The sequence below is a fragment of the Ostrea edulis genome, chromosome 9 (genome assembly GCF_947568905.1).
Source record: "Ostrea edulis chromosome 9, xbOstEdul1.1, whole genome shotgun sequence".
Taxonomy (NCBI): Eukaryota; Metazoa; Mollusca; class Bivalvia; order Ostreida; family Ostreidae; genus Ostrea; species Ostrea edulis.
The window spans coordinates 33,768,630-33,781,665 of record NC_079172.1 but is presented as its reverse complement, the minus strand read 5'-3'; the positions used below and the strand labels follow the sequence as shown (position 1 = coordinate 33,781,665).

The 13,036-nt window shown below is 35.8% G+C and overlaps 2 protein-coding genes across 2 annotated transcripts in view; one reads left to right on the top strand and one right to left on the bottom strand.

The window, feature by feature from the left end:
- The window catches only part of LOC125660350 (SCO-spondin-like), a 71,303-nt gene that overhangs the window by 22,172 nt on the left and 36,095 nt on the right, over nucleotides 1-13,036 (bottom strand). The window lies entirely within an intron of this gene.
- On the top strand, nucleotides 805-7,073 carry LOC130049928 (uncharacterized). The gene is made up of 2 exons (XM_056148168.1): nucleotides 805-2,034; nucleotides 4,199-7,073. Exons 1-2 carry the CDS (start codon nucleotides 1,623-1,625, stop codon nucleotides 4,426-4,428), a joined length of 642 nt encoding a protein of 213 aa, XP_056004143.1. The 5' UTR covers nucleotides 805-1,622; the 3' UTR covers nucleotides 4,429-7,073.

Genomic DNA, 13,036 nt, shown 5'->3' with positions numbered 1-13,036 from the left:
AGTATAATGTTCACTTGAATCTCATAGATTATTGAAACATTCAGTATAATGTTCAGGGGAATCTAATTTGAAGCATTCAGTATAATGCTCACTTAAATCCTATATTAAAGTATTCAGCATAATGTTCACTTGAATCTCATAGATTATTGAAACTTTCAGTACAATGTTCATCGGAATCTCATTTTGAAGCATTCAGTATAATGCTCACTTAAATCCTATATTGAAGTATTCAGTATAATGTTCACTTGAATCTCATATATTATTGAAACATTCAGTATATGTTCAGTTTGTTCACCTAAATCTCATTGGAGGCATTCAGTATAATGTTGACTTAATCTCACATGGAAGCATTCAGTGTGTTTACAGGTAGTTACATATATGATTATTAGTCTATCGTCTGGTGCTGCATTACCCCTGGCAATCATACTAAGTTTGTAAACATTCAGTGTCATGTTTACTAGTAAATGCATTAAACTGTTGATATATGTTACCCTGGTGCTATCCTCAACCGAGCAGTGCATTTAAGTGTTAGACATTTAGTATAATGTGTACTTACATCACCTATTAAACATTAAGTATGTTTACATGTCATGTGTATCACTGAGGTATACTGCTTTGTGAATAGTCAGTACATGTGTACTTGAAGGTCATTTGAAACTTCGAGTATAATGTATACATCTATAATTATTCTCATCTCCCTTGCTCTGTTGCTATCCTTCTACTAGCATTGCATTTTAGCTGGTAAACATTCAATATAATGTTTCCCTAAATATATACTGCATGCTTGCCTTAAAATCCTGTAGCAGACAGCTAACATACAAAGTGTGCATTAATGCTGGTGAATACATTACATGATGGATATTTAGTAGTGTTTAGAAACATTAAGGATTTAATGTTCTAGGATACCAGACTACTTGTCATGAACTATTACACATTTAAGAGGCAGGTCAATGGTTAAGGATATTATTCCCTCTGTGGTAATTTTCAGTATAATTTTGCTGAAACTTGACACATTACATATGGGTAAAACATTTGAGTTCCTTTGGGTAGCACGACCTGGTTTTTCATATATGTATGATATATGTTTTACATATAACATAACCTGCAAATTTAAGACATGCTAAAGGAACATTTTATACATTGTTCTATTGTCCAGTAAGAAATTTTCATCACTAGAAGTGAATTCATGCTGTGTGTGCATTGGTGAGGATATATATAATATAGCTAATAAGTGGCATATTCAGCTTATTCTTAATGAACTCGCTTTAATGCAACATTTGTGTGATACTGCTGTTTATTTATGTCCCTTCATTTTCTACCTTGGACGCAAGTCTCGGTGTTCATTGCTGATGAGGCTAGTGCATATGTCTAAAAAGGTGTACATATTTGTAAGCACAGCAGCTGATTCTCATCTATGGATGATGTTAGTTCCGTTTTACATTATATAATACTACAAACTGTATGATGGGTGATAACACCTTTTCCTCTTCTACAGCACATCTAGTTATATTCGGTGCAGCTTACAATTTTGCTAAGATCAATCATCTCATTCTGATATTTATTGAAATAGTATTTTCAACATCAGTTGATGATAATGCTAATATGGATGTCATAATTTGAATATGTTGAGAGCAAATACTTCATGCATATGTATTGTAGGGAAAATGTCAAAGACCCCTGCAAAACGTAAACGTCTTAGAGCAAGGGAAAACAATGATGTTCCTGGACCTTCTACACAACTAGACCATCATCCACTGTCCAGTGTGGTGCCAATGATTGACTATGCGGAGCTGGCAAGACACATTGTGCAACAACAAGCAATCCAAGGACAGGCGGAACAACAGTTGGTTACCGAAAACAATGTACAGGGGAGCCAGCCAGAAGCTGCAACACCCACAATGACCTCAGCAACAGTGTCAGGTGGAACCCATAGTGTGGGGGCTACCAATGTCCTACCTGGACCACAGTCTGTCTCTCCCATGGACACCCCCAACATTTCTAATGTGGGTTCGATTTTAGATGTAGTTTTCTCAGGTGAGTCAGTAAGGTCTCCACCAATCAAGATGTTAGATGCGGTACCTTTAGGTGCTACGATTTCGGTTAAATTGAAAAATAAGATTTGGGCAAATGAGTTTGTTGATTTGCGCTCACTTCTTCCTGATCAATCTAAAGAACCACTCTCTATCACCATCAAAGCTGGTAAAATTTATGTGGAGCACACATCTAAAAACAAATCACACCTCAGCATTAGTCAGTGGACTGATGCTTTTTTGATTTTCTCCACTATTTACATACAGAAAAATCCCCAGGAGGCTGGGAATCTGCTCAAGTACTGTTTTTCAGTGAGGGAGATGAGCCGCATATACATTGATTCAGCCTGGAGGGGCTATGATGAGAGGTTTAGGCGGCTCAGAGAATCTCACACACTGCCTTGGGAAAATTCTGTCCCAGAATTAAGACTCAAGGCAGCCTCTATGGGGTTTAAGGTTTCTGGAAACCAGCAAACCAGACTTATGGGAAACAGAATCCTTTTCGTCTCTTCTCGGGTAAAGTCTGCTTCACATTTAACAGAGGTCAGCAATACGCATCAAACTCCTGTAAATACGCTCACCTTTGTCAAGAGTGTACCGGCAAACACCCAAAATCTAAATGTTTTCAAAGGGAAAAGCAACATTTCAAAGGAGGCAACAGGCAAAAACAATCTGCCAACGCCTATACACCCAACAAACCTGCAAAGTGAGCTCCAAGGATACCCCATTGATAAAGTAGAATTTTTGATACATGGGGTAACCCATGGTTTTCGTTTAGGATGCATTGGCTCGCCAGACACGCATGAACCTCATAATCATAAATCTGCATTACAACACCCGGAAGTGATAGAGGAATATATTAAAAAAGGTTTAGACACTCAGAGAATACATGGTCCATTTCCCTCTCCTCCTGTTACTAATTTTAAAACCTCTCCCTTGGGGGTGGTCCCTAAGTCGGACCCTGGGAAATTTCGGATTATCCATGACCTTTCTTATCCACATGGTCATTCTGTAAATTCTCTTATCCCCCCAGAGGCCTCTGCAGTTACTTATGACTCCACTGACACGATTATCTCACTTGTTCAAAAATTCGGAAAACATGCACTTATGGCTAAGTCTGACATTAAGGATGCCTTTAGGATCATGCCTGTCAATCCCTTAGATTACCATTTATTAGGTTTTGTTTGGAATTCTGCATTCTATTATGAACGATGTCTACCTATGGGAGCAAGCAGTTCATGTCAAATATTTGAACAATTAAGCAATGCCTTGCAGTGGATTATGTATACCAAATACAATGCATCTGGCATCTCTCACATTCTCGATTACTTCTTTTTCATATCACATGCAAAATCTTCCAAGTGCAAAGATGATCTTACAAATTTTTTGTACCTGTGCAAGAAAACAGGTATTCCCATCAACATGGCCAAAACAATAGTGCCATCAACAACAGTTACAATTTATGGCATTGAGGTAGATTCAGTAGCCATGGAATGCAGGCTTCCTCCTGACAAAATAACAAAAATGACACAGTGTCTTCAAAATTTTGCTCATAGGAAAAAAGTTCAACTTCGTGATTTGCAATCACTTATTGGATTACTTAATTTTGCTTGTTCTGTAGTAGTACCTGGTAGGGCATTTCTTAGACGTCTGATTGATCTGGTGGTGGGTGTTAAAAAACCCTTTCATTGGATCCGCCTTACTAAGGAAGCAAGGGCAGATATGGCTACATGGTTACTTTTTCTTTCCCATTTTAATGGCAAATCTGTTTTCCTGCCATTGGATTGGGATTCGTCTGACTGTTTACAGTTATACACTGATGCATCGGGAACTAGGGGATATGCTCCTATATTAGGCGCCTCCTGGTTTGCTCAGCCTTGTCTAGAACACATGCAACATTGTCAGATTGCAGTCAAAGAGCTTTATCCCATAGTTCTTGCTCTGGAAATCTGGGGCTCATGTTTACAAATAGGAGAATTCTTTTCTTTTCTGATAACATTTCTGTTGTATACATTATCAATAAGCAGTCAAGCAAAGATAAAACGTTAATGGCCTTGGTCCGCAGACTAGTGTTAGTGTGTCTATGTAAGAATATCTTGTTCAAAGCAAAACATATTCCCGGGAAATGCAACATAATTGCAGACAGTCTCTCTCGTTTTCAATTTCAGACAGCCCGGTTCCAAGCTCCATATTTGGAGCAGTATCCCACCCCGGTTCCGGAACATTTATTGCAGATTTAACTTCAGCAACAGCTCATATTCTGACAGCTTCCTTAACACAGGCATCTCGAGCTGCATATAGGCGGTCTTTGGACCTATTCCTGAATTACAAACTAACTTACCTTTTCAAGTCTCTGATGTATGCAACTTCATTGGACATTTATTTCAATCCAATTTGAGTGCAAGCACTATATCATCACACATATCTGCTCTGGGCTATGTCCACAAATTGTTCAATTTGCCAGATCCTTCTCAAGCCTTTGTAGTAAAGAAACTTCTGCGTGGTTGTCACAAATTGGCAGGGACTGTAGACTCAAGGCTACCGATAACGAAAGATATTTTAGCAAAACTTATTGCGGCTTTGTCTCATACGGTTGCAGCAAAAGCCAACTGCATATTATTAGATGCTCTGTTTAAATTATGCTTTCATGCATTCCTTCGCCTTGGGGAAGTTGTTTCAAAATCTGCAGGAAGTAGCAGTTTGGTGGTGCAGCGGTCAAATGTCGCCTTTCAATTTGAGGGTTCTTTACTGAAATCAGTGCAGATAGTTCTACATCATTTCAAAAATCAGAAACATAACAATCCTTTTGTCATTACACTTGAGAGCAGCATAGATCCAACAATGTGCCCTGTGGCAGCTCTACATCGCTATTTATCACATTTCAAGCATTCTTCGGGACCCTTATTCCAGTTCATAGGGGGAAACCCTGTTACATATTCTTATGTTTCCACTCAACTCTATGCCGCTGCAACCTTTGCTGGTCTGAACCCAAAGTTGTACAAAGGTCATAGTTTTAGAATAGGTGCTGCTACATATGCCACAAGTCTGGGTTATTCTGAGAATCTGATCAAACAATTAGGCAGATGGAACTCTAATGCCTTTCGTCGCTACATAAGAATACCTGCTTTCAACCTTTAACTTATTTTCTACCCCATCCTCTGATATTTTTTTTACTTGATAGTCAGGGCGCATTCAGGTTCAGCAACAACCTTTGGCAGGTCAGTGTCTAACTGCTGCTAAAGACTGCATCACTTGCGTGCATATATCAGTGGGCAGGTCAGTGTCTAACTGCTGCTAAAGACTGCATCACTTGCGTGCATATATCAATTGAAAATTTGGGCAGGTCAGTGTCTAACTGCTGCTAAGGACTGTATCAATTGACTGTTATATCAATTTAAGACTTCGAGCAGGTCAGTGTTTAACTGCTGCAAAAAAGTTTGGTACTATGTAAATATTTAAACAAAATAGGTTTTTTGCAAGTTGGTATCTGTTATTTTTCTTTGTAGTAATTCTTTTTTGCAAGTTGTAGAGAAAAAAAATTCTGTTTTATATGCTACACATTGGTACTGTATACATTGCTATATGTGGTTGGTGCAATATACCTTACTGACTCACTTAGTTACGCTATCCTTTTATACACAGATATGTCCAAAGTATGTCTTGTTATATACAATATCCTTTATGTTATAGCACAGGAATGTGTCAACTTTGGTAACCATATACACTGTTAATTGCAATCGGGTCAGTATTTAACTGTTCATGTGTTATAAATGTTTATTAACTCTCCACAGTCAAACTAGTTATTTCTCTCTGCTCACCTTGGATGGCGCCGATATGATACTGTGTTTCATATCTTGTGGCCTTATTTGTTCGCCATCTTTTTGCTCTGGGTTTGTTTTGATGAGTTTTTATTTGTCATCTTATAGCGTAGCATTATTTAAGTTATTTTGTCTTCTTTGGGGGAAATCAGACTTTGAGTAATTTAGCTTTGCAGGTACTTTCATGTAGAATGTATTATCTGATTTCCCCCAAAATCTTATGTTGAAGATTTCTTTCGTCATTTGGTATTGTAATAAATGACAAATTTTCAATCTCAATCATGCTTTTGTTCAGATTTTTTATGACAGCAAAAACGAGCTACGGTGAGCAGAGTTTGGGTAATAGAAGCTGATAAACATAAAATCAATATTATGGAACATAATAGCATTTATGTTTAAAGCGTATATATGTGTCATTTGCCCTATTGGGGACCTCGTATAACTTTACCCCGTTGGGGGCCTCAAGTTTGTTAGCCAATCAATGGCTTGGATAGGCACGCGATAGCTTGTGTTTTGCACACGTTAGCCTTTTCATATACATGGGATTCAGTGAATACAAATTGTAAAGCGGATCAAAGTTTTTTCATTTTGTTCAACCCTCCATCACCCCAACTTTCCGTCCTCAATATGGAGGTTTACTCCGGTGCTATGCAATCTTTTTATATAGGCTTTTTCGTCATTTGGGTTGGCCTTATTTGTTCGCCATCTTTTTGCTCTGGGTTTGTTTTGATGAATTTTTATTTGTCATCTTATAGCGTAGCATTATTTAAGTTATTGCTAATTTTTGACGTTGATGTCTGGTTCGGTTTAAATATGTCTCACATCTTAAGAAGTGTAATGACCTAGATATTTTATTTGATGATTTATTAGTTTTAACTCTATTAAATGGAAATAAGTATGTTTTCTCTACTTTTGTCAATTTTATGCGAGTATGGAGTTACCTTAATCGGTATATTTTATCCATGAAAACAGCTAAAATTAAGTGTATCACACAGAACTTTATTGACTTTTAATATTCGTTACCGTTTGTTATATTTGCTGTATTTATGATACGCCGTAAGTCGTTAAATATAGACTGTATTCTACTTTATGGCATATGTAGCGTGTTTTACATGTATATCAGCCAAGCACCATTATCAGACCTCGGACTAAAGCCGTTTGTCTGATAGTGTGCTTTACAGTGTACTTTTCTCTTAGCCATTGTCGTACTTCAAACAAATAGAATCTAAAATGACATAATAACATGATGTTGAAATTGAGAAAAGAACGAAATGGGGAGGGGGGGGGGGACACAGAACACAACGAATTGCATAGTTTCTTATGAGGTTCTGCGCACAATTTCATACATGCGTTTCGGAACAATTTAAGATATACATGTATGACAGACTATATATTTTGTGTCAAGAAAGCACAGGGGTGAAACATAGCACATGGACATAAGGAATTCTTATAATGATAGTTTTAAATTAAAGTACCAGTCACAGAAAGAGAAGATTAGAATCGACCGTGAAACATTCATCGACATTACTTACCAAATATGTCACGCAATCATGGGGATTTTGACTAATGTCCTGACTTTTGCATTAGAAAATGGTATAAAGATTATATAGTTGATGTGAAAACAGTACTAGTTCGCTACATTCCATATAAAAGTCAAACGTGTTTACATGTGTTTATTCAAAGTGTTTATTTTAGTTAAAAGTAATATTGTTAGTTTATTGTTCTGGATTGCATGCAAAGACCGTATATTTTCGATTTTAAGGTGAATGTTGCGATTTTGAAGATGAAAAGTAAACATGAAAATTTTTGCAGTCTTAGAAAATCACGAAAAGAATTTAATTTTCGTAAAAATTATTTTGCCAAACAAATTATCTGCCTACAAATGATTAAAGTAAGCCCAATTACTGCATCATGATCAATTTAAAGAGAAGAATTAATAATGATAATTAATAAAATCACACTCTCCCTGTACTCGCAATCCTAACAAAAGCTAAGAAAAGTAAAGATTTTGAAACTTCTGGGTAAATAGACAATTGTTTCTAATGCATTCGGTTATGTTTAGCCTAGTTTTGTGAATGCTAAAAGAGTAAATAGCATACTGCCATTACGAAACAGTGAAAATGAAGCAGAAGCAAAATGAATGCCGCATATATAAACAGAATGAGACAAACAAAATAAGTATAATTCTGTAAGCAAATTTCTATTTGTATTTCTTGATAATAACGTGTAGGTTGTTTGTATCGGATTATATAGAAACAATGGGCGTATAGGATGATTTGTTTGATGAACAAAGCAAATGGTATAATGTATACCCTTAGCTTCAGTTGTGTCTACTTTCTCTTTAATTCAAACAACCTAAACATGAATTATCATTATTATTGAAATTTTTATCATTGTAATTATGATTATTATTACTATTGTCATAATAATTGATTTATTATTATTATTATTTGTTGTTGTTATCATTATTATTATTATTAGTTATCATGATTATCATTATCAGTTGAAAAGTCTGTATCGGGAAATATATCAAATTAGCAAATTTTTTATTACGGACTGCACATTGGTAAATACATGTATAAATATTCATCATTATTACTGGTATTATTAATTATCATTATATTCATCATTATTACTGGTATTATTAATTATCATTATATATTTATATGTCTTTGTCACATTTGTCTTGGTCACTGTGAGATTTTTTTAAAAACCAATAAACCAGAAGATGATTTCAAGCCTTAAAATATCCCTATGAAGAAATTTGAGTACCTTTTTAAATAATAAATAATGTAAAGTATAAATCACTTTTGTTAATAATTCGTTAATTCGTAAAAAAAAAAATCAATAAAGTACTTACCCATATTACAGAATTGTCAGCAATGCAGAGCTACATAACAATTCGTCAAGTTTCATAAAAGATTAATAGAGTAAGCTGTTTAAAAAGGTCGGATTAAAAACAAAGTAGGTCGAAAAGAAAAAATGAGAGAGTGAGAAAAGAAACGGGTATAGAGATATTGAATAGGGGAGAGGAAAAAAGAGAGGGAGAGGAATATTTCATTATAAACCTACTTAAATTGTGTTTCGAACTTAATAGCAATTCCAGTTGATTAATCATAGTTCTATTTACATTCATTTTGATATCCACATTTTTGTCCAATGAACAGACAAACAAAGTGGCCATCCGTAGCTTTATTTTGCTAAACATCTTGTATATTCATATGAAGCAGAATTTATTCCAAAACTTCTACGTGAGAAGAAAAAATATCTTTCCTGTGACCTTCAATTCGACATTTAGATATATCGACGACGTTTTGTCTATTAGCAATAATAACTTTCATTCATATGTCGATTCGATATATCCCTGTGAGCTCGAAATAAAAGACACCACAGAGTCGTCCACGTCTGCTTCATACTTAGATATTCTATTGAAAGTAGACATTCACGGCAAACTGACAACTCAACTGTATGACAAACGGGATGATTTCAGCTTCCCCATCGTCAACTTCCCATATTTATGTAGCAACATTCTATTATCACCTGCATATGGTGTTTATATCTCTCACCTGATTCGATACGCAAGAGCTTGTTCTGCGTATAGTCAGTTTTTAAATCGAGGCAAGCTCCTGACAAGCAAATTGATGGTACAGGGGTTTCGACAATCTCGATTGAAGTCGGCATTTCGCAAATTCTATGGTCGTTATAACGATCTAGTTCGTCAATACAACCTATCATTGGGTCATATGCTGTCTGACGTGTTTCATACCGATTGTTAGGCAGTTCTTGGCACACTGATTTTGACAACGGATAATTCCGTTTACCTTATCAGGATATAGGGCTCACGGCGGGTGTGACCGGTCGACAGCGGATGCTTACTCCTCCTAGGCACCTGATCCTACCTCTGGTGTATCCAGGGGTCCGTGTTTGCCCAACTATGTATTTTGTATTGCTTATAGGAGTTATGAGATTGATAACTGTTCGTCATCTTCACGTTTCATGTATGTAACGAGGATTGTGTTTTACAAATGAGTTATGGATCCGAAGCCATAAAACGTAGACAAATTCAAATCTGGGATTTGGAGTAGCCGTATGAACGTTTATGATTTTTCAGTTTTAGCTCTTGGTAAATATAACAATTTTGACATGTAATTATTTGACCTGGTTTGGCCACGACTGACACCTCTTATGGGGGTAATCTGGTATTTGATTCTTTAAAACATTCCACAGAAAAGACGACCTTTCTGAAAATAAGATTAATCCCTAATTGGCATCCAGTTCAAACAAGAAAATAAAAGAACTAATGGAGGTTAAAATATCTCGAGCATTTCAATTAGAAAGTATTTTTGCTGACGTCTTTTTCAGATTGAATTTTATTGTAAGCACATTTGTTTTTAGCATTACACCAAGCAGTGGAACAGTAAGCAAAATGAGGGAAGAAAAAACAATATCGTTAAAAATTCCTAATAATACATTTGGTAGCATAACCTATCTCCCTCCGTTTAAAATGGCAAATTTTCTTTTCAATAAACTGCCCAGTCATATCATAAAGTATTATTTATAGAAATACCAATTATTACAGCCAGTTTCACACATTTAATTTGTACACCAATAAAATCTATATTCAACATTCGACATCTCAGGAACATTTCAGATGTGCCAATTTAGCATTTACTGTGAATTAGATAGATTGCATGAGGAATATGTTTTGGTTCCAGCTGACAAAGCTTGTAACAAGACTGTCTTTGGTTTCAAGGCTCATTATTACAACAGTATTTTAAACGAACTTGGCAATAATTATACTTTTGGTAATCGTACCTATACTCCAACTGCCCTTTCAAAAGATGATATTCTTCAAAACCATGCTTCAGGTTTAGACCTATTTAATATCCCAGTCAATGGGATGGATGAATATGAGTTACTGTATACCTACCTTTAATGGGTTTCCATACTTCACAAAAACCCTTACAAAGATACATTGCTGGATCCAGTAAATGTTCTACCAAGACCCTATTGTTGTTACTCACGAAAATATTAACAGCTGTGAAGGAGAAACATCAAACATACTGTGCCATAACATACTGTGCCGGAAGTGGTGTAAATCAAATGTGGATTATAAAAAATTCCCAATTTTTTTTTGTAAATTTGAAATCTCACAACTTTTCTCAAATTATCTGCATCAAAATGTATGACTTTTCAACTCTTTACACGACCATTCCTCGCGATAAATTAAATACTAAACTTTTTGACATAATAGACAGTTGCACCTTCAATAAAAATTGAAGAAGGAAATATTCATAATTAGTGATCAGTCATTCAAACAATTACTTAACATCACTCTGATTCTACGCACAAGTACTCTGAAGTTGATATAAAAAGAATTTGGAGTTCCTCATTGACAATATCTTCGTATACTTTGGTAATCAGGTCTTCCAACAGTCGGTTAGAATTTCTATTGGCATGAATTGTGTCCCTTCATTGGCTAACCTGTTTTTATATTCTTATGAGACAACATTTATTCAAAAGCTTCTAACGAGTTTCAACTGCAAAACACATCAGAGTCGCCTGCAGTCCTCTTTTATCTGCGATCATATTGTCAAACTGCCCCCCCCCCCTTTTTTTTTTGTCTTCAGACACGTATATACATCATTTGCGGGTCCTCTGGTATATCCAAGTGTCCGTGTTTGTCCAAATATCTATTGTGTATTCCTTATAGGAGTAATGAGATTGATCACTGTTCGTTATCTTCACCTTTCATTTGCAGTACCTTTGACAAACATCCACATCCAGAGCTCGCCCAAACCTTCATCTCAGGCAAACTAGAAGAATCCATGAACCTTTATCTATGGCAAGCTACAACAAATCATGAACAATTGGGAATGGTTGTGTCATTTGAGGTTTTAAAGCATTATATGTCCATTTTTGCTATTGTGCTGTTGATATGCAATGATGTGCTGACATAATGAATAGTGGGTCTTAGATCATCCTTACGTTTTATCATCACACTAATTGTAGACAATTAAATATGTCGTGCTAATATTGCTTGTAATATTATTTACTCATATACTTGGTAATGATTATGCAGATTCTGCACTGCATGATACGGGTGACGTCACAATAGCTGATATCAACGACCGGTGTTGTATAGTAGTCTTTCCCCCATAGTAGCTTTACCCCCCGGAAAAATGATTATATAGTAGTCTTTCCCCCTAGGGGGAAAACTCGCTATATAGTAGATCTCCCCCCATAGCAGGGTTTCCCCCTCATGTTTTTGGTTTTGATTTTAGAAAACAGATTATGGAAAGTCACTCAGGCTTCGAACAACAAATATTGATATTGCATAGATCTGAGTATCGAAGAGTGTATGTTACCGATAGTTTGAATGTAGAGACATGTATTTTCATAGAGATACATTTTAGAGATATAGTTAATGGTATTACTGAGAAAGTATAAAACATGCGAAATTATATATAAATTCATAAAAAGCATTTTGTGGAAAACAAAGAGTAAGCCCACTTACAATGTATCAAAATAAATCTTTATGTTCAATGATGTTCTGCAGTCTCAATTGTATCGATATCTTGAATTAACAAGAGGCCAATAGGCCTTGACGGTGACCTGAGCCCATGCATGGACCTGTTTGAAAGGTTCTTATATGCACAATCGCCCAAAGCCTTTACAATTGAAACATTTGGTATATTGCATTATGTAACTTCTTTACAAAAGCATTCAGTGTTCAATATCTCAATGCAAGGTGAAGATAACGAACAGTGATCAATCTAATAACTCCTATAAGCAATACAAAATAGATAGTTGGGCAAACACGGACCCCTGGACACACCAGAGGTGGGATCAGGTGCTTAGGAGGAGTAAGCATCCCTCAATATATTTTGGCAGATTAATTGCCGGAATTTCAGACACCACCACCCCTTCCAGCAAAGTATTTCCCCAAAAGTATTACTAGGGTAGGCAGCATCTTGATCACCTTATCTTTCATCTTTTTATTTATCTAGTTTTCATATAACATCAAAAAAAGTAGACATAAAGTTTTAAGCATTATAAACATTAACTCTCTTTGATCATTTTACCCCCCACCCTCCCCCATCCTGAAACCCTGCAATCTGGTTTATAAAATAAACAATTTTGTTAGATCATGAAAATTACAATTTTGTTAGAGGTTTCCTTGCCCAT

Coding starts and splice junctions, on each gene's coding strand:
- LOC130049928 (XM_056148168.1), top strand. CDS start 1,623: ATGTTGAGAGCAAATACTTCATGCATATGTATTGTAGGGAAAATGTCA. Junction 2,035..4,198: donor TTTAGATGTAGTTTTCTCAG/GTGAGTCAGTAA, acceptor TTTCAATTTCAG/ACAGCCCGGTTCCAAGCTCC.